General features: G+C 47.4%; 1 protein-coding gene across 1 annotated transcript; it reads right to left on the bottom strand.

Moving 5' to 3' along the window:
- Window positions 1-11,092: 11,092 nt before the first annotated feature.
- Window positions 11,093-22,065, bottom strand: LOC109759246 (probable 3-beta-hydroxysteroid-Delta(8),Delta(7)-isomerase). The gene is made up of 4 exons (XM_045228236.2): window positions 21,847-22,065; window positions 21,355-21,501; window positions 21,147-21,255; window positions 11,093-12,031 (listed from the first exon to the last, which is right to left on the bottom strand). The coding sequence occupies exons 1-4, from the start codon at window positions 22,007-22,009 to the stop codon at window positions 11,776-11,778; spliced, it is 675 nt and encodes a 224-aa protein (XP_045084171.1). The 5' UTR covers window positions 22,010-22,065; the 3' UTR covers window positions 11,093-11,775.
- Between the last annotated feature and the right edge of the window lie 357 nt (window positions 22,066-22,422).

Here is a 22,422-nt window from a genome sequence, read left to right as displayed (position 1 = left end):
GCAACAGAGCTCGACGCGGGCACCTGCAGAATTAGAGGCACAACAGCAGGCAAGGGCAGGGGCGGCTCAGGCGGGGGAGCGTTGCGATGAGCAAAGGGGAAGACGTCTTCGTGGAACACGACATGGCGCGAGGTGAGGACGCGGCGAGATTGAGGATCGAAGCAGTGATAGCCACGGTGATCGGAAGGATACCCAAGGAATACACAGGCTATGGAGCGAGCAGCAAGCTTGTGGCGCGCGGTGGCAGCAGTGTTAGGATAACATAAACAGCCGAAAACACGCAGCAGACTGTAGTCAGGCGCGACGCCCAGAAGGAGCTCATGAGGAGAGCGAGGGGCAGTAGCATGACATGGGCGCCTGTTCTGTAGGTAGGTGGCGGTGTTCAGGGCTTCAGCCCAGAACCGCGGCGGCATCGATGCATGGAAGAGGAGCGCGCGCACACTATCATTCAGGGTACGGAGCACGCGTTCTGCCTTGCCGTTCTGCTGGCTCGTGTAGGGGCAGGAGAGGCGAAGGACAGAGCCCTGTGCAGAGAGGAGCGAGCAAACTGAAGCACTGTCGCATTCTCGCCCATTGTCAGTCTGAAGAGAGAAAACGGGGAGCTGAAACTGCGTACGAGCATAAGCAAAGAAATCGCGCAGAATTGGGGGAACATCAGATTTGTTTTTCAGTGAGAATGTTCAGACATAGTGTGTATAATCATCGAGTATAACCAAGTAGAATTGATAGCCAGAAATACTAGTAACTGGCGACGTCCATACATCCAAATGCAAGAGCTGGAAAGGGAAATATGTGCTACTGACAGAAGAAGAAAAAGATAAACGAGTGTGTTTGCCCACTCGGCAGCCATGACAGTGGTGAGGCGCAGACTTGGCGAAAGTAAAGGGCAGCTGCGAAGCCAGCAGACGAAGCGACGCCTCCCCGGATGCCCGAGACGCTGGTGTAGAAGCTCGGTGGTGACCACGCCAACGAACGGAAGGGAGGACAGCGACGGTGCGGACGCCACCTGATACAGATCGCCCGTGGAATTACATCGGAGAATCACTGTGCGAGTCCGGAGGTCCTTAACAGAGAAACCAAATAAGTCAAACTCTACGGAAACAGGGTTGTCACGGCAAAGCTGACGAAACAGACAGAAGATTTTTGATCAAGGATGGAGCAACAAGAACATTGCGAAGCTGAATTGGAGAAGTGCCAGAGATAAAGGAGCCAGTACCAACATGGGTGATGGGGAGATGTTCACCGCTACCAACGATGATGTGTGAAGGAGAGGTAGGGGGGTGAACGGAGTGGAGGTTACCGGGGTTGTTCGCCATATGCGAGGCCGCGCCGGAGTCCAAGTACCAATCAGAGGTACTGCCTGACGACGAGGGACCAGCGGTGGCGCTGTGGAGGGCCGCCTGGAGTGAAGCCATGTCCAGGGGTTGCTGGTGTTGCTGCGGAGGCGCTCCATGGGGCGGGCCGTAGCCGTACGGCGGCGCGTGGCTAGGCGGCGGAGCGTAGCCGTAGCCGCCAGGTGCAGCGAGGAACGGCGCAGCGTACATGGCTTGCTGAGGCGGCGTGCCGGGACGGGGACCAAGCACACCAGACCCTGGTGCGCGCCACGGCATGGGCCAGGCCTGGACGAGGGCAGTCCACGAGTTGGTGCCAGGCGCCGGAGCAGGTAGTCCAGGTGCGCGAGGCGGCGCGTTTTGCGACGGGGCGCCGCTCGTGCCGTTGCCGCGCCCGTGGCGACGCCCGCGGCCACCGCGCGCACGCCCGCCGCTGGTGGCGTCAGGCACAGCAGGAGGTGCAGCGGGTGGTGAGGGCGAAGCAGCTCCACGCCCGGCGAAGAGCGCATGGGCGCCGCGGTCTGCTCGGCCCGATGCTCCTCGAGAAGCAGGAAGGAGCGTGTCTGAAGGAGCGAGGGCAGCGGCGACTGCGACGTGATGTGGGGGATGGCGCCATGGAACTGGCGGTTGAGCCCTCGGAGAAGATGGAAGACCTGGCGCGGCTCGGACACCGGCTGGCCCAGATCGCGGAGCTGATCAGCGTACGTCTTCAGCTTAGTACAGTACTGCATGATCGTCAGATCGCCCTGCACCACGGCATGATATTCGGCGTCGACGTAGACAGCGCGGGTGAGTTGGTTGTCGCGAAAGATGCCATCGATCGCCGTCCAGACGGTGAGGGCGGTGTCGTCGTCCGCCATCACGGCGTCCAGGAGGTCGGGGGCGACGGTGGTGTTCAGCCAGTGAACGACGGCGTGATCCGCCATCGCCCAGTCAGGGTCGTCGAAGCGCGGTACGGCCTCGGCGTCCACGTGATCGCGGAGGCCGAACATGCCGATCGCCGTGTCGAAGTGGCGGCGCCACTGCGCGTAGTTGCCGGCGAGCAGATCGAGGGTGATGGGGACATGACGACGGATGTGGATGGTCTGCAGAACCGCCGGGGAGACGGTGGTCAGAGGCGGCGTCGAAGCGGCCGCAAGAGCAGGAACGCCAGCGACAGAGCGAGCGGGCGGGAGGGCAGGTGGTGTGGGGGGCGGAGCAACGGCGACAGGGACGCCGGAGCCATCAGCGGCAGGGGAGGAAGGAGGGTTGTCACCCATAGCGGCGGAAGCGGGATCGCCGGCCGGAGCAAAGGAATTGGTCCGGTCGCCGGTATCTGATACCATGATAAGAGGAGGTTTAGCTATGAGTTTCAACGCACTTCGATTAGCTCATCGGCTGGGGCATATATACAGTTTACAGAGACCTCCAGGGAGAGAGATCGTGCGCCACTCCTGGTGATCGTGCGCCACTAACTCACGCCCATCACATGTACTCTACTCGTACACATATACAGGCATACTACGTACACACATGTGGTCTAACAGAGAGTTCTTGTCCCAATGGGTTAAGAGAGAGGGATTCTTCCCCCTTTGCCTGGCGTTTCTGATTACTGCAAAAAATAATTAGTAACTTAATTGGTACGTGCAGAAACGGTGCCCGATCAACCGTTTTATTCATACCATCAACATATTGTTGTGTCATGTCCACATCTGCGAAATGAACTTCAACCATATCGAGGACAAACTCTAATTTCCCTTAATTAGCTTACTCCTGACGTATAAATTTTTTTTGTTTGCGAAACTAGTAGAACTATATCAGAGCTCTGTTTTGTGCCTTCTCCTATGCAAATAGGAATGCAAATTTGTGACCCTCAGGCTACCCTCTGACCTTTTCTAATTCAACCAAATGAACAATAAATTCAGTTGAGAACTATTAAAGTTTTAGTTCATTTTGTTCTAAATTGAATATATGGAAACAAAACACCGGTATTGATGTTGTGTTGCCTGGCCACTGTGTAATAGATAAGCAGAACAAAACATCATGCCTATACATATTTTAAAATGTTGCATTTGTTGCTCTAATTTAAAGAACTCCAATTTCAGATGGTACAGTTTTATTCCTAATATTATCACGCGCACGCACACCAAATGGGAAAACACCATGAATTACATATGTAATCTCAGTGATGTTAATATCTAGTTTTGATGTTCGGTGTCCAAAGAAGAACAACAAACGAGAAAAAAACCACGGTCTTTTTATGTGGGGGGTGGGGGGAGGGGGTTATAGAGTTTAATTCCTCAAAGAAGGTCCTTTACGCAACCAACAGGCAGTTGATCCACAAGTAAACCATGGTCTTGTATGAATAAGCACAATCTTGGGGTTTCTTTTCCATTCTTGCGGTGTACAAACTGAGAATCAAAGAAATAGCAAATGTCAATCACCTTACAAATTGAACCCACTCAGCTTTGTCACTCACTAAATTTACCTGTATGGATATATGCATATCTGACTTACTACCTCGATATATGTTCTTGTTTTTGCAGCGCCGGACATATCGGGTACGTAGTTGGCTGGCTCTGGCAACTAGAGCCACATGGTTGGTCATATCTAATTTTTTTTCATATTTGTTCTAGCCACCAAGATTTCAAGATGGAAATGCAACGCCCATCTGTTGTCCACAAGACCATTTTTAGAATGTCCTTGCACTCTTGCCTTCGCTTTTTAACAAGGGTTTTTGAGTTACAATCAATGATCTGTATACAAGGGTCGGCACTGTAATTAAGGTAAATTTGTTTGGACCAAAGATAACCTTTTTGGTTGGACCAGAGGTCTCATCTCATTTCTTCCAAGGGCTAGAGTCAGAGATTAGCTTTGGTAATTTCGCTGAGGTCACCATTCCCTCTTTGGCCAAGAAGTTCTTTATGGTGTAGATGCCACAACTCGCAATGAACAAGTAAATTTCCCATTGATGTACTAATGCCAACAAAGATGTGGAGCCTTGGTGATCCCATATTGCAAGTAGTAGAGGAACATCTAAAAGAGACATTCACTTTATTTTTGCGGTTTCATATATTTGCCAATTAATACACTCTTCAAAACGTAGTTTGCTTGCGTTAAATCCCTTACTTAAACTAAGTCCGTACTTCATTTAACCACATGTGTGTTACCGTTAAAATATAATATACATGTAGGACATCTGCAACTGATAGCAATGATGATGCAGATAAGGATAAATGATGCGTCCTATGTGGTCTCAGCCCACCACTACTGAAATTTTCGTATATGCCGGGTGTGCGGCTCTTCGCCGAGAGCCAAACTACAGACACTCGGCAAACTTCGGTACGCCAAGAGCCACGCTCGACAATAGTGGGTTCACGACAACTAGCCCATGTCGCCGAACATAGTCACGGCGAAGAGACTACACCCGACAAACGGTACAGACGCCGAGAGCACCACATGGCAAAGAGTAGCCACGTGGCATGCCTGTTCGCACCTAACGACTCCGTCAGTTTCTTTCCATATTACCGAGAGCCGGTTATCGACGCTCGGTACAGAATATGCCACATCCTATTTTCCTATTATTTTTTCGTGTGTTTTTTGCCCTCTATTTTTGTGTCAGATATTTCATATCTTTTAATGACTAAAGTTTTAAATTTTCATGACTTTTGATGACTTGTGTTTTGGGTTAGATTTTTTTCAAAACTCAACTTCTAAGCACTACTCCCTCTGTTCCTTTATGTAAAATGTATTATTTTTGCCACGGTGACCAAGGCACAAAATTATAGAGGATTTGGGACGAAGTTATCCTTGGCTAATTTGTTGGTTAGTGGCAAGTAAATCAATCAGGCCAGGAAAGAACGAGATACTTGTAATAGGGAGAAATATTCTTACCGGGCACGGCCACAAACGGAGATGACCACTAGACCTAGGGTTAGGACATGTACCGAAAGGGCTCTCGGTACATGCAGCTATTACCGAGAACCGGTTATCGACCCTCGGTACTGAGTAAGCCACATCATATTTTCCTTTATTTGTGTGTGTTTCTTTGTCACTCTCATTTTGTGTCTGGTATTTCATGTATTTTAATGTCTCAAGTTTCAAAGTGCCATGACTTTTGATGACTTGTGTTTTGGGTTAGATTGTTTCAAATCTCAACTTCTAAGCACTATAAAGTAAAAGAATGAAAACAGAGACATGTCCTAACACGGAGAAGCAGGTATTCATCAACCCCTACTCCCTCTCGGTGTCGCTCAACGCCGTAGACCGTCTAGGCCACCGGAAGGGCGCACGGCCGGAAAACCCCATCTCGGTAGTGTCTAACTATAATGGTAAGGTGCTTTGCGAAGCATGTAGGAAAATAAAGGAGATGTAAACAACAACAAAAGAATAACACATATTTAGTGAGCATGACTACGAACGAAGGATGTGTAGACCTAGGGTTAGGACCATTACCGAGAGTGACTCTCAGTAAAGGCAACTATTACTGAGAGTCGTATATCGACTCTCGACAAAGGCCACATCCTATTTTCCTTTTATTTGTGTGTGTTTCTTTGCCACTCTCTTTTTTTGTCTAATATTTCATGTCTTTTAATTACTAAAGTTTCAAAATGCCATGACTTTTGATGACTTTTGTTGCCGGTTAGATTTTTTCGAATCTCAACTTCTAATTAAGCACTATAAAGTAAAAGAATGAAAATAGTGGCCTGTCGTAACACGGAGAAGCAGGTATCACCAACCCCTACCCCCTCTCAGTGTTGGTCAACGTCGTAGACAGCCGGGGCCACTGGCTGGGTGCTCGGTCGGGAAGCCGCCCGAGGGGGGGGGGGGGGGGCGGCAACTGGCCCTACATGCATGTGGCCAAGGCATATGTATGAAAGGGTGGTGTGTGGTGTAAGAATACCCAATGCACATCCTTGACGTGGAAGATGCCTCACAAGCAAGACACATGCACAGGCCTGAACATCGAGGACTAGCTGCGTCCGTCACCTAGATTAAACCGGCGGTGGGCGATCATGTGAGGCAATGGGCTAAAACTTGGTCTAGCATCTCACAATGACCTATGGAGAAGCAGGTATTCATCAACCCCTACCCCCTCTCGGTGCCGGTCAACGCCGTAGACCGTCCGGGCCACTGAAAGGGCGCAGGGCCGGAAAACCCCATCACAATAATGTCTAACTATAATGGTGATGTATAACTATAATGGTAAACAACAACAAAAAGAATAACACATATTTATCGAGCACGACTACAAATGGGGAAGACCCCTTGAACTAGGGTTAGGACCTGTACCGAGAGCCCGATATCGACCCTCGGTAATATGTAGCCCACATCTTATTTTCCTTTTTTTTGTGTTTCTTTGCCACTATCTTTTCATGTCTGATATTTCATGTATTTTAATGAATGAAGTTCAAAATGCCATTACTTAAGTTTCAGACTGCCACTCTTTACCGAGAGGGCCCTCGAAAAAGAATGGCACTACCGTTGTCAGTGTCAGGCGACCCCTTTTCCGAGAGCCACACTCAGGAAAGTGAGCTTTTTCGAGTGTTGCTCTCGGAAATATGTCCCATAGTTCTTTTGTTGAACCCCTTCTTGTCTTATCCCTGCAAGTGAAATCAACTAAATAGATTTCTGGCCATATTTTCAGTGCAGAAAATATTATCATATCAAATGAGTGCCTAGAATTTCCTCGAGCACATCACACACATAAACATAATTCAAACTAGAAATTCACATAAGCATTAGCATAACTCAAAGTAGTTCACATAAGCATAACTCAAAGTAGTTTACATAGGACAATGTTTCATACAACTTCATACAAGTTCATATTGCAAAATACATGGACATCACAACCAAGTTCACGTCTTCATACACCGCGTTGAGGAGGAGGGGGCATCGTTTCCATTGGGTTAAGCTGCTGGAGGAGGAGAGGCGTCATTTCCATCGCCTTTAGATTGCATAAGAGCCTATAAGAGTGCTTGACAACTATTGCGCCTTTTATGCATTATTGCTTTTATGTGGTATGTTCTTGAGAAGCATTTTTTTTTTGTTTAATGATGCTTATATGTGAGATGTTCTATGTGAGATGCACTATATGTTGCTGTTGTATATGTTTTGCTGCAGGGACAAAACAAAAACGCAAAAAACAAAGACTGTTGGGCAAAACATTACCGAGTGTTGCTCTCGGCCAAGCCTATTGAACTAGTGCAGGATACAACCTTCTAGAGGGTTCCAAAATGGGTGAGAAAAAACCCTGCATGGACCAGCCCACATAGGAACTATGTGTAGAGGGGGCTGTGAGCGCTACCTACCACATTTCACGCATAAATGTTTTCTCAAAAAAAATCCACGCATAAATGCCAAATACGATTTGCCATCGCACTTTACACGTGCTTCCTCAACCGGTTTTCTTTCATATGTCTTTCCCTGTGTGCTCTTCTCTCTCGTGGACTAGGCCGGATTTTACCTTTTTCTTTTCCCTGTTAATTGTTTTCTTTTTCTTTACTTTTTTTTCTCGGGCCCTGTGTGTAGAAAATAATGTTCCTAGAGTTTTTTCAAAATATTCGGTATGTCTTTTTGAAAAGTTCATCTCATATTTTGTAAAAAAAATGTTTTGCATGTATTTAAAAAATGGCCACCATGTGTTAAGATAACATTAGGCTTGTGCTTTAATAAAGTTTGTCGTGTATTTAAAAAAGACATACTTTCAAAAAATTGTACATTAATTTTGTTTTAATATGGTTTATTTATTTTACAGTCCTCGTTTCTTTTCCTTTTTATTTTTTCCTTTCATGTTTCTGTTTTTCCCTGTTTTCCGGTTCTGTTTCATAGTCGAATTTATAAAATGTGCATAGTGTTTAAAACCATCGTCATATTTTTAGAGATGTTCATCATATATTTTAAAATATCATACTTTTCGAAAATATGTTCATCATGTATTAAAAAATATTTATCTTGTTTTGAAAAAGGTTCATCATGCATTTTAAGAAAGTTCATGTTTCTAAATAATTTCCGTCGTGTATTTCCAAAATTTTATTCATGTATTTGAAAAATGGCCATTATGTATAAGAAAAATTGTTCGCAGTATCATCGCGGAACTATACAATCTCATATTTATTTAAAAATAATATTCATAGTATATTTTAGAAACATGTCCGCTGCATAGCTTTCTTGCTTGAAACCAGACCGAGCGCCTCCTTGCATGGCAAAACCGAGCCGGTCTCAACTCATGCTAACCTTCTTGTCCGGGGCCATGCTGCTCCATGGAGGAGGGATTGATTGGGATGGCCATGGCGGTCAATGCACAAGAAAGGCCTAGAGGAAGTTGTGGTTGAGTGGAAATCCTAGGGAGGGAGCTACATTATAACTTTCATTATGGTAGATATTGGGCCTAATCGGCAATGAATAGTCGTATCCAATTACGTGGTAACTAATAACAAGCCAATGTAAGCCAAACAGACAGTTGTTGCATGGTAAGTAGTAAACTAGTAACTAATTGAATTATGTGATGAAATCAATGAACCAAACAACATTATCTGGAAAACAAAGTTGGGCGTCCATATATAATGCAATTGACACCTGGAGCTGCAGAGTCTGCCGACGGTCAGCTTCGTCACATGCGCCTGGTCCTGCTTCTGCGTAGGAGGGGGCTTCTGGTTCCCTCCTTTGGCTATAGTGCAAAGACTACGCCAAACAATATTTTTTCTGTGATGTTTATGAACGGGTCTACAAAGCCTAGTATATTGTTATTGAAAAAATAATTCTAACTATGGGAGGGGAAGGGGTGAGGGCAGGGAGGGGGCAAGGGCCCCCCTCCTGGTTCCCATGCATGAAGCTTATTAATAACCACACTCAGTTAATAACTTGAGAAATATTATAAATCTTGAGAAAACCTCGATCATCTCCATCATCACATAAGGACTGAGGATCATGGTAGCCAGACCGCTAGTTCTAGGCATGTCAAGCTCGTACCTTTGACGTATGTCTCTCTCAAGTCCTTGGCGAGGTTTTGGCTTCTTGGATGGCCTCGAAGATTTGAGGAGATGATTGCCCATGAGGAAATAACTTTTGATCACATCGATGAACTTCCTGACTCTACTTGTGATTCCTTGTGGCGAGTCTTCATTCTCCATCTTGCGCAACATAGAATCGTCAACATACTCCATGTCGTATGACAATTTTCTCACTTCTCCTGCCTATGTCTTGATCTGCGCATCGAGCTCGTCCTGAGTCACCTCGGCCACCTTGCAAAGGGCAGCCTGCACCATCATCATCTCCTACTGGAGAAACTTGACGCCTTTCTTCAAATGATTGTCCAAGTGCGGACATGGCCCTGGCCAGCGGGGCAAGTGTGGAGACCGTTTGCTCCTGCGCGGACAATTTGTCGAACACGCTGCGGGAAGAATCCGGGTTGCCGTTGGCTGAACATGCGTGGATGAGAGGGGGCGAGGACCATACCTAGGCGGAGCGCGGCGGCGTGGAGGGCTGCCACCAGCGAGAGAGAGGACAGCGAGGTGGAGAATCGCGGCGTAGTGCCGTCGGCTGTTGCCACGTCCATTGCTCACTGACTCCGAAGTGACGCGCGGTGAGGGGTGGCGCGAGGAGAATGACATGCAGGAGGAAATGGAAGGGCACTCCGGCGTCCGGCCGACATTGAGATCCATTGATCCAGGCGACAAGACGAGGCACATTGGCATCCCCGTCCCTAGTGTGGGCCCAAAGTCAATTTTAGCCAATACAGTCAACCCCTCGGTACTTTTTTTTTCTTTCGAAAAAACTTCTGACCTAGTCATTTGCAATCATGGCAATACAATGAATCTCTCAGTACCTGCATATGCATAATTGTTTCCGTGGTCATATCCTCGCACATCACCGCAGATAATGTGTTTTGTTCTTTCACTGATTAGATATCATAAAGTCAAAGAGGCATATTCATATTTTGGTGTCTATTGAATTATTCGTCACACATATGAGAGTTGGAACCGTGGGAATGCCCATGTAGATTGAGCAGGGACCAGTTAATATTCTTTTATCTCTTTGAAGAAACTTGTCTCAACCTATTGTATTATTTGCATCCCTTTGGCAGGTAGCAGTTTCATTTCTTAGGTCGCCATGGTTGCCCTCCACCGTACAGAAAAATGCCTGCAAGCAAGGCAACTAAAATGATAGATTTGGCCTGTTCTAAACAGGAATGCATCATAGTAATTCTAATGTTCTATTCCTGTTATTCTGTACCATGTTCAACTTACATTTTATTGCACTCTAGAAGATAATAAAGTGTATATCATATGATTACTCACGTACATGGTATTTCTTGCACTGGCATAGTTGTGTCACAAATATCAAATGTAAATTTATTATTGCAAATGATTTTTTGTCTGTCATAGCAGATAAATATAAAATAGACATACTATTGTAATGTTTTCCCAAAAGGTTTGTTGGTTCCTATGATATATATTGCTTTTGCGTAATGATTTTTCATTTCTACAGTAGCACATTACCACAAGTAATACACTGATGCCATATAAATGGATGCATTGTTTTGTCATTATTTTCTCATGAGCTTCAGTTGACAACTATACGTAATATTTCATTGTGGAGTTGCTTGGCTCTCCTGGGGACCAAGACTTAATTTTACATGAAGGACCAAGAAGAAAATACTTCGGGACATATCTTTCTATGTTTGTATTTTCCCTAATGTCAATTGTAAGTTTGGATACTTCATATGAATTAGAACTCTTGATCTATCATATAATTGCTTTGTTCGTTTTGGCTAACCACGCAATGGAAAGAGGAATAACAAACAAAAACAATGTGGCACTAATATGCTACTCCCTCCGTCCCAAAAGAAGTGACTCAACTTTACACTAACTTTGTACTAAAGTTAGTACAAAGTTGAGTCACTTATTTTAAGACGAATGGAGTACTTAGTACCATGTGCTTCAATAGAGATTCATTTAGTGTTACCTTTTAATGTTTTTTTTAGAGTTAGATAAATCTTTTGAGGTGTTACATGCATTTTAGCGGTTGCAACCTTTAGAAAAAAACAAGCAAATATTGTTTGTTTTAATGTGTAGCTCAGCTGATCAGAAGGAAATAAGCATCTTCGACTTCTTTATACAATCGCCTCTGCCTACGGTCACCTTTTGTTTCCATGCACTACATTGTATTATTACCATTCCACACTAGCATAACATTAGTAGTTTTAATATTTCGGAACCATCTGTTTATTGTTTACATCTAAACTCTTTATTAGCTTAGTTTTCCGCTGCAACGCGCGGGAAATTATCTAGTTTAATAAAGCAACAGGTTCATAGTGACCCATCCTCTCTTAAAAAATAAGTAAATTTTTTATTCGATTGCAATTGTGCTTGAAACAGAGGAATCATTGTATCACGGAAAACACATCACCGGAACATTGCTAGTATAAACTTCGAGCTCCTTATTGCTATCAGCGTTGGTTTACTTAGTCTTGATTCACCTTGGAAGAATGAAATGATTGGCTTATCAACTTCCAGCTCCTTATTGCTATCAGCGTTGGAATCACAACCCATGGAGAGTTTGCACCAACAAAATATGTCCAGAAGTAGAATGGACTGACGCAGAAGTTCATGCCGTCTAAGTAGGCAGTAATGTAGTAAACCAACATTGCGCAGATGTGGCCCATACATACACTAAACTGTAGAATGTAGCTGTAGGACTTTCTGGAAGCAATAGCATAGCTGCAAGAAGAAAACTTGTGGTAAGATAAAATAAAAAAAAGATGCAATTACTGGTATCTATCTAGACTACGTAAAATGGTTTTTGAGGCCAAGCTCCATGGAGGCCTCCATTTGCAATTTTCAAAGTTTATCAGAAATCATATTTCTATGTTTCAAAAAAAATCTGAAAAAATTACAGATATACATGGAGGCATAATGTGCATGTGTGTATATTTTTAGAATGAAATACGTTGAAATGAGGGTTGTGCAAAAAAAATATGGGGTTTTTTAGCACATGATACTATTCGTCTTCAAAGTCCATGAATCTGTGGGTTTTTTTTGTACCGGTCACATTTCAAGATATGTCCTCCTGAATTTTTACACACATATACATTTCATCCTTGCATACTTGCATATTTTATGAGTTTTTTTTAAACTGGAAAGTTTGAATTTTGAATATTTCTGGAGCTCGGTCACCAAAACGCCCGACTATCTAATCTAGTACTTCCTCCATCCCATAATATAGGAGCGTTTTTAGTGTCAAAATGCTCTTATATTATGGGACGGGGGAGTACTAAAAATCTATAAAGCACAATGGAAGAAAATATAGAAATGTGCTAAAATTTATAAAAACTAGAGAATACGCCGCATGTTGCTGCATGAATCGATTGCAACATATTTCAGTTATTTAATTATATGAACAAATGCATAGTTGTATTAATAATATACGAACTAAAACTAGAAATGAATAGTATGTTTAGTCGGAAAATATTTTGAATGTAAGTTGCATAATATAATGGAAAATGCTTTCTCATGCATCTTGACTTGTTGAGTGGACCTTTGATGAGGTGTCATGTGTGGTGAGGTGGGATGTGTTCATGGGATCAACTAATAATGGAAAAAAAAATCTCATACTCCCTCCGTCCGCAAATAAGTGTACGTTTGTCATTCAAAATTTGTCCACAAAAGAGGATACTTCTATCTTCCCAATGCACTTTAAAGTAGAAAAAAATGGTTTTCTCTCATCACACGGTAATCAAGACCAATAACATTTAATACATGGTCTTCTCACTTTCAACACACACTTAAGATTATTGGGATGTGATAATTAAATAGGAGAGAGATGGTGGCTTGCACCTTCTCAATGCATTTTTTACTCCACTCATAATCTGTTCTAAAATTTCTATATGTACACTTATTCGTGGACGGAAGGAGTACATGTTGTGGTTGGCCTTTGATGAGATGACATGTGTGCATGTTAAGACGATATAGGTAGTGGAGACGGACTATTTATTTATACACGATATAGGATGTCTATAAAACATGTACTCCCTCCGTCTAGGTGTGTAAGTCATCTTACAAAACCAAATAATCCCAAAACACTTAGGCGCGGTGCATTAACTTCTACCTCGTTTCTTGTTTTTTGACATATCAACCAATAAGAGATGAGGGGTGTGCATGCTTTTAATGACTTGAGACTACAAACACGACATGCAGTGGTTAGTTCATTGCATGTATACTATTAATTAGCAAATAAACATTAAGGTCTCTCGTTTTTCCCTCCTCTTTGTCACGGTGCACAACCTAAGATGACTTACTCACCTAGACGGAGGGAGTAGTGGTTTTTTATATAGTGAACCGTCGATTTATTAGTAGATTACAACTGCTAGATCTACAAACAATATTTAAACATATCGTGTACCTGATAGAACTTTGTATCTTAAAAAACCCACAACCGATAGATCGCCATTGTTGCATGTGGACATATCACACGTGATTTGTTTTTGTATGCACATGTTGGTTACTGGTTGATCTATAAATGGCAAGTACATATTACGCTTAATTTTAATCTATTAGTCTTCAATGCATTTACCAATGCTATAATCTAGTGCAATGCATCGATGGACGATTGGAAGCTGATAAGAAAACTATAGGGAAGGGAAATACTCCTCTAACCATATTAGGTTAAGGCACTTAGTACTATCGGCGAAGTACACCATTGTTAGGGGCAATAACTAAAAGAAAATGGTAGATGAGTAATTAGGCGTCAATGTGAGCATCAATGCAGGAGTACGTAAATGAGTGTTGGCTGTGCAAACCGAATGCTTGAGGGTGTGCTGGCCATTAATTTGGTACTTTTTGTTTTGTTTTATGTTAAAGATGGACTCAACTGTATATGCAACCAAGAACCACGACACAAATATGTCTTGGAATTTTAGGCCTCCATTCGTTTACAGGAATTTTGTGGGAATTTCAAAATGATAGGAATCTGGTAGGATAAACTCCTTTGAAGCCCTCTGATTTGCAGGAATAAAATATTATTTTTGTACATGATAGAACCAACCCTTTGTATTTCAAAGGAAGATAAACATTAGTTTAGACTCAATGAAAAAAATCATATATGCTGAACCAAATAACACCTCTTTCCCTATAGGATTTGAGATGCATGTCATCTCACTTCCCATGATTTTTCTATTCTCATGATATCCTATGCTATGAATCAAAGGCCTAGAAACAAAACTGGATTCTTTCTGGTGGTCTGACAAATTTGTCGAGCTAATACTATTCCTATCTTCTCTAGTCTTATATAGTTGATTCCTAGAGATATGGTAGGGTTAGTTTCCTTATCACGCAAGACATCTCGTGTATACACTACTAGGGAAAAGCTTATAGGCAGACGCTTACTAGTAGCGCAGGTTTGTAACCCTCGCTACTGCTACTTACTAGTAGCGCGGGTTTTTACCCCTCGCTACTACTAAGTTGATACTAGTAGCGCGGGTTTTTAACCCGCGCTACTACTAAGCGGTCTCTACCGTGCCCTCCCGGGACATGCCATAGTAGTAGCGAGGGGTACAAACCCACGCTACTACTAAGTTGATAGTAGTAGCGCAGTTTTATAGCCCTCGCTACTACTAAATACGAGGTAGGTGAAATCCCCATATCCTCGGCCGAATCCCTCCTCTCTCCCTCACTTTCTCCCTCTCTCACTTTCCTCCTCTCTCCCTCGTACTCCAGCGGTGGCCGTCGCTGGTACACTCTGCTTTCTTCCCCCTCCCTCTCTGAGATCCCTCCGGTGGGAGGTCGCCGGAGCTCCTCGCCGCCGCCAAGATGCAGAAGCGCGACCTCGGCATCCTCCTCCTCGCCACCTTCGCCATCTTCTTCTCGCTCCAGGTCAGCCCTCCTCCTCCTCCCCCCTCTCCGATTCGATCTGGAACCCTAGCTGACCCATCCCCCTCCTCGTCCGGCAGCACGAGGGCAACTTCTCGTTCCGGGAGGTGTGGTACCACCTGTCGGACGACGGGTTCCCGATCAAGCACGACGTGGACCGCCTCCCGCCGCCGCTCTTCGCCGACCTCAACGGCAACGGCCGCCGCGAGGTGCTGCTCCCCACGCACGACGCCAAGATCCAGGTCCTCCAGCTCCCGGCCCACGCCGGGCTGGCCTCCGCGGCCACCCTCAACGGCTTCCACAAGGCGCGCGTCATGGCCGAGATCTCCCTGCTCCCGGCCAACGTGCGCGTCGGCGCCGTCGACCGAACCATTGACACCATTGACAGCACGCACGGGGTCGAGATTTTTTTTGGGGTTTTTCAAATTAATAGTAGTAGCGCGGGTCACAGACATGCGCTACAGAAAGTTAGTACTAGCGTGTGTCGAATCCGCACTACTACTAACACACGTACTAGTAGCACGGGATGCACGGCGCTACTACTACTAGTTAGCTGTAGCACCGTAGTAGTAGCGCAGGCACCCGCGCTACTACTAGCTTTTAACCCACGCTACTACTAGGCTTTTTCCTAGTAGTGATATATTGTGACCAACTCTGAGGAATATAATTGAGTTGCACCGCATATTCTCTCTACATGGTATCAGTTTTACCGCGATCTCCTCTCGCTTCTGCAACCCGCAGCCGCTGCACCCTCCCGTAGCTGCCGCCGCCGCCCTCTAACCCTAGCGCCGCCGCCGCTATCTCTCCTGTAGCCGCTGCCTCCTCCTCCTACCCAAAACCCTACACCGCCGTCGCTGTTTCCTTCTTCCCACAGCCGCCGCCGCTTTCTCCCCAAACCCTAGTGCCCCTGCCGTTGTTCTTCTATAGCCGCCGCCACCCCTTCCCTCCTCGGCCACCACCTAAACCCTAAACCTACCGCCGCCACCCCTCTCCCTTCCCTCGCCACCATGTCGCGCTCCAAAGCCGAACCCTCCAACGCTGGTTCCTTCGCCGACGCCATCTTCACATCTGACCGCCTCAACGAGCTCCACATCAAAGACCACGTCCCTGTCGTCCTCGACCTTGACTCGCCATCCTACAACGCGTGGTGCACCTACTTCTTGCTCTTGTTCCGCTCCTACCGTCTCATCGAGCACGTTGATGGGAGCGTCGACTTCTGCGACATGAAGGACGACAACGAGTGGCTTGTCGTGGACGCTTGCATCATCAAGTGGCTTTTTCTCACCATCTCTGCAGGTCTCAACATGGTGAACTCCCGTGACCCGTCGGCGTACGCCATGTGGACACGGCTGTGCGACCTCTTCCTCGACAATCAACTCCAACGCCGTGTCTTCCTTCAAGGGGAGTTCTTCACTCTGCAGCAAAACGATCTTTCGGTCGATGAGTACTGCACGCGGCTGAAGGTTTTCGCCGACGAGCTACGCGACGTCGGCATGACCATCGACGACTCCGTCCTCCTCACCAACCTCCTTCGAGGACTCCACCTCGACCTCGGCCAGTCCGCCGCCAACCTCTCCCTCGTCACGCTGACGTACGCCAAGGCGGTCACGTACCTTCGCATGGAGGAGAAGCGACTTCATCACTCCGCTCGGCAGGCGACCCACGCCGCGCTCCACGTCGACCTCGTCGCCGGCACCGGCGCGCCTCCCACCCCGACTGTGCCACGTGCTCCTGCTCCGACCCCGCCTCCCGTGCCCGCCCCCTCTGGTGGCCGCAAGAAGAGGGGTCACAGGGGTCGGGCCCGCAACTCCAACACGGCACAGCGTCCGCCCACGAATACCGCGGTCGCCCCTCCTCCACCTTGGCTGTCGTGGTACAATCCCTGGACGGGTGTTGTGCATGCATACTCCATGCCCGTCCCTCGCCCTCCTGCTCCGGGCATCCTCGGTCCACGGCCGGCCTCTCATCAGGCGCTCCTAACCGCGCCCGCCCCCGGGCCCACGGCATATGGTGGTGCTGCGCCCTATAGTGGTCCGGCGGCATATGGTGGCCCTCCGGCCTATGGTGCATACGGCGGGACACACGGCGGTGTCTGGGATCCCGCCCTTCTCTTCGCTCTTCATGTCGCGCCCTCGCCAAGAAACTACTGCAGAGGTGGCGATTGGTACATGGACACCAGCGTCGTCGCTCACACGGCTTCCAACCCCGGTATCCTCTCCCGCGCCTCCCCCTATCCCTTCAACTCTCGCATCGTGGTTGGTGATGGCTCCTCTCTTCCCATCACCCATCACGGTTCGTCCTCCCTTTCGTTTCCCTCCTCCTCTTTAACTCTTAATAATGTGCTCGTTTCACCATCCTTAATCAAAAACCTATGCTATGTTCGTACTTTTACTCGTGAAAATCCTGTCACTGTTGAGTTTGACGCTCTTGGTTTCTCTGTCAAGGATGCTCGCTCCCGGAGGGTTCTGCACCGATGTGATTCCCCCGACGATCTCTACCCTTGCGGTCCTCCGACGAGTGGCGGTCCGGTTACTCTTCATGCCGACTTCTCGCTTTGGCACACTCAACTTGGTCATCCCGGCACCGACGCTCTTCACAAAATTTTGAGCACTTTTCCTTTTTCATGTAGTAAATCAGCAGCACATACTTGTCATGCTTGCCGTATCGGAAAACACGTTTGCTTGCCGTTTCCTTCATCTACATCAATAGCCACTTTTCCTTTTGATGTTATTCATTATGATGTTTGGACATCTCCAGTGCCTAGCAATTCAGGCTTATCATATTAGATGATTTTTCTCATTTCACTTGGACTTTTGCGCTACGCCGTAAATCCGATGTCGCCTCCACCCTCCACTCATTTTATGCTTACGTCCGCACCCACTTTCATCTCACCATTGCTCACCTTCAAACGGATAACAGAAAAGAATTTGATAACCTCGCCATTAGACATCTTCTCTCCACTCATGGCACCATCTTTCGACTTACATGTCCATATACATCCCAACAAAACGGTCGTGCCAAACGTGTCCTTCGCACCCTCAATGAGAGTGTTCGTGCGTTGCTCTTTCATGCACACATGCCCGCACGTTTGTGGCCAGATGCTCTCGCCACTGCCACTCTTCTTCTCAACATCCGACCTTGCAAACCACGATGGAGCTATACACCTCATCATCTTCTGTTCGAGTCTCCTCCATCCTATGACGATCTCCACGTCTTCGGTTGCTTGTGTTACCCCAACATCACCGCTACCGCTCCACATAAACTTGCACCACGGTCTCTTGCTTGTGTCTTTCTTGGCTATCAACCCAACACCAAAGGATTTCGCTGCTACGACCCGGTCTCTCGCCGTGTATTCGTCTCGTGGCACGTTTACTTTGATGAGGTTGTTTTCCCTTTTCAGCAGGTTCCACAGACAACGGCTCCATCTTCGGATGCTCCCCCTCGATGGCCTCGAGGAGCCCTTGTGCTTCCTCCGCCGTGACTACATGCATCTTCGCCAGGCCCTTCGGCTCCCTCAGCGGGGCCTCCTTTCTCGGTTCAGGCGAAGCTGGCTTCGCCCCTGAGGCTTCGGCACCAGCTTCTGCTGTCCTGGCAGCGCCCCCAGGCGGGGTCTCGGCCGGGTCCCCGGCCGCTTCTCCGGCGCTCCCGTCCGCACCCACGTTGGCCGCGGCCTTGCCCGCGCCCATGCTGTGTGGCCTCTCCCGCCGGCTCGTCATCAGTCATCACCCTCCGCGGTCTCACCCGCAGACACGTCTCCGCCACCCGCGGCCTCGTCTCCGCCACCCGCGGCCTCTTCACCGTCGCCTGCGGCCTCGCCCGCGACCTCGACTGCCGCCTCGTCGCCCACGGCCTCGACCACCGCCTCGTCGCCCGCGGTTTTTCCCGTGACCTCGTCCTCGTCCTCTTCCACAACAGTGGTTGTGCCTCCGCCTCGACGTTGGGTTCGGCCCCCGCCTCCGCCGCCTCATCACTCTATGGTGACGCGCGCTAAAGACGGGATTCATAAACCAAACCCTCGCTAGCACAATCTCAGTGTCACGGTCATCTCTCCAGTGCCGTGCTCGGTGCGCTCTGCATTGAGTGATCCGCACTGGCTTGCGGCTATGCGCGCTGAGTATGATGCCCTCGTCGCCAACCGGACCTGGACGTTGGTTCCTCCCCCCTCCCCCGGTGCCAACGTCATCACCGCCAAGTGGGTATTTCGGCATCAGCTTCTCCCGGATGGCTCTCTGGACAGGTACAAGGCTCGTTGGGTTGTTCGCGGCTTTGCACAACGTGTCGGTGTTGACTTCTCGGAGACCTTCTCCCCGGTCGTTAAACCCGCTACGATTCGTGTGGTTCTTCAGCTCGCCGTCTCCCGTCACTGGCTTCTTCATCAGCTCGACATCAACAACACTTTTCTATACGGTCATCTTCAGGAGCGTGTTCTCTGTTAGCAGCATACTGGTTTTGTTGATCCCACCCGGCCTGACAATGTCTGCCTGCTATCACGGTCTCTCTACAGTTTGAAACAGGCGCCTCGTGCATGGTATCAACGCATTGTAGCATTTCTTACTGCTCTTGGGTTTCACAGCACCACCTCCGACACGTCGCTATTTGTGCTTCATCGAGCTGATCATGTCGCCATGCTTCTTCTATATGTTGATGATATCGTCATCACTGCCTCTCGTGCGGATTTACTTCGCGACATCATTGGTCGTCTTGGTTCTGAGTTTCAACTGAAAGACTTGGGCGCATTGCACTTCTTCCTCGGCATTAATGTGCGACGTGATGCCTTCGGATTTTTTCTTCATCAAGGATAGTATGCTCTTGATCTCTTGGATCATGCTGGCATGACCGATTGCAAACCTGCTGCTACTCCTGCCGAGGCCAAGCCGAAGATCTCTGCCACTGCTGGAAAGCCTGACGCCGCTCTCTACCACAGTATTGTTGGTGCTCTTCAGTACCTCACGCTCACAAGACCAGACATTTAGTTTGCCGTGCAGCAAGTTTGCTTGCATATGCACTCGCCTCGTGATGTTCACTGGTCTCGGGTCAAGCACATTCTCCGGTACATTCGCGGCACACCGACCTTTGGTCTTTGTCTTCGTGCCTCCGCCTCCACCGAGCTGTTTGCTTACACTGATGCGGATTGGGCTGGCTGTCCTGACACTCGACGCTCTACATCGGGCTATTGCGTCTTCTTCGGTGACTCTCTCATCTCATGGTCCTCTAAGCGGCAGCCCACCGTCTCCTGCTCGAGTGCTGAGGCCGAGTACCGTGCCATCGCCAACGTTGTTGCCGAGACATGTTGGCTACGTCAACTACTTGGCGAACTTCGGGTCTCAATCCCGACAGCTACGGTGGTTTTTTGTTATAATGTTTCGGCCACCTACCTCGCAGCCAATCCGGTGCAGCATAAGCGCACCAAGCACATTGAACTTGATGTTCACTTCGTCCGCGAGAAGGTTCAGTCGGGTCAACTCCGGGTTCTTCATGTACCGACCACCCGACAGTTTGCCGACATTATGACCAAAGGGCTCTCAACCACTGCATTCCAGGAGTTCCGTTCTAGTCTTTGCATCGCCGATGCCAGCGCTTCGACTGGGGGGGGGGGGGGGGGGGGGGGGGGGTTGAACATCAGTACAGACATAAGCGCTCATATACACGCGCATACACCCACCTCTATGAACGCACACACGCACACCCTACCCCTATGAGCACCTCCGAAAGACTGGGCCGGAGGGGTGGGGGGGGTGTTGAACGTGACATATTTGTACTACTATTCCTATCTTCTCTAGGCTTGTATAGTTGACTCCTAGAGATATGATAGGGTTAGTTTCCTTGTCACGCAAGACATCTCGTGTATATATTGTGACCAACTTTGAGGAATACAATTGAGTTGCACCGTATATTCTCACTACGGCCAGGAATAGACAGTGTAATGAAGGGAAAATGAGTAGTCGTAAAATGTAACAAGCAGACGTACATAGCAAGAAGTGATGCAGGGCCTCGTAGAAAAACCGCAATGACTTCGATCGCGACAATTGTGGTGTCCCTGGAGGCATATCTGGAGTCAGCTTTGCTGTACTCTTTCCCTGAAGATGTAGCATTCATGCAGTTAGTTACTCAAAAAAATAAGATCGTCATTTCAAGATGATGGATACGGTGGGAGGATATAATCGGCCAGAACTTACATATTTCATCAAAAAAACTGGGGCTCTCCTTGGTAAGGTAATTGGGGGTGAAGAGGAAGGATGCTTCGATGATTAGGTTGGTCAACCCAGTGATTGCCCACCAGCACATGATCAAACGGTCGGCCTTGGATAATCTGGCTGATCTTCCTGGAAGAGACGAAGATCAAGAGACCATGGGCCGGGAGTGTTAATTTGCATGGAACAATCTCTCCATTTCTTTGTTACTACGCATATTACGTTTGTCTTACGTCGATCCAGTTTATTATAGAGAAAAGTACCAACAGTCACCTTACCGTATTAATATCATTAGATTTATCATGGAGTATATTTTCATATTGTATTTATTTGGTATTGTAAATATTGATAAATATAAATTTTACAAAATTTGACTCAAGCAAGACAAACCTAGTAGCACGGTAATAAAATAAACGGAGAAAGTACATATGTATGTATGTATGATGGAAGGATAAATTTGGTGTTTACAGTAGTTACCGGTATTAAGGACACGGCCTGAGACAAGCCAGATCACCGTGATGACCAAGAGGGAAGTGCCTATGAGAGGCACCACGAGTTGGAGGGGTGAAAGCTGCTGCGGCACGAAACCAGGGAGCTCTATGTCACTTGGCGAGTAAGGGTGGCCGCCTATCGCCGCCATGGATGGATGGGCCAAGAGAGAGCGAGCGAGTTCTGTGATGGACAAATTATGCTTGAGCGCTATTCTGCAGGCGCAACAAGTTAAATGCACAACCTCCAGATGGTGATGATCATGATGTGTCCCCTAGAAACAAATATACTAATGTGATGATGGATATAGGTGCCCAATCACATGTTACATGTACATACAAAGTCAAATATGGGGTCACAGCTGATACACATGGCGACTAATCTATGCAAACACCAGCCTCATCTACCGGTTCCCCAACCTGTCCTCTGTATGATGAGAATCCCTTTCATGGACTTGTGGTGTGTCCACATGCCGCCATGCTCTGGGATGTGATGCAGCAAGATTGTGCCGCTGCATGCACAATCCTTTTCATGGAGATTTGTCATATATGTGGGTAATGAGTG

This window comes from Aegilops tauschii, chromosome 5 (assembly GCF_002575655.3).
Source record: "Aegilops tauschii subsp. strangulata cultivar AL8/78 chromosome 5, Aet v6.0, whole genome shotgun sequence".
Taxonomy (NCBI): domain Eukaryota; kingdom Viridiplantae; phylum Streptophyta; class Magnoliopsida; order Poales; family Poaceae; genus Aegilops; species Aegilops tauschii.
The sequence above is the reverse complement of the archived record's forward strand: the minus strand, read 5'-3'. Positions and strand labels throughout refer to the sequence as shown.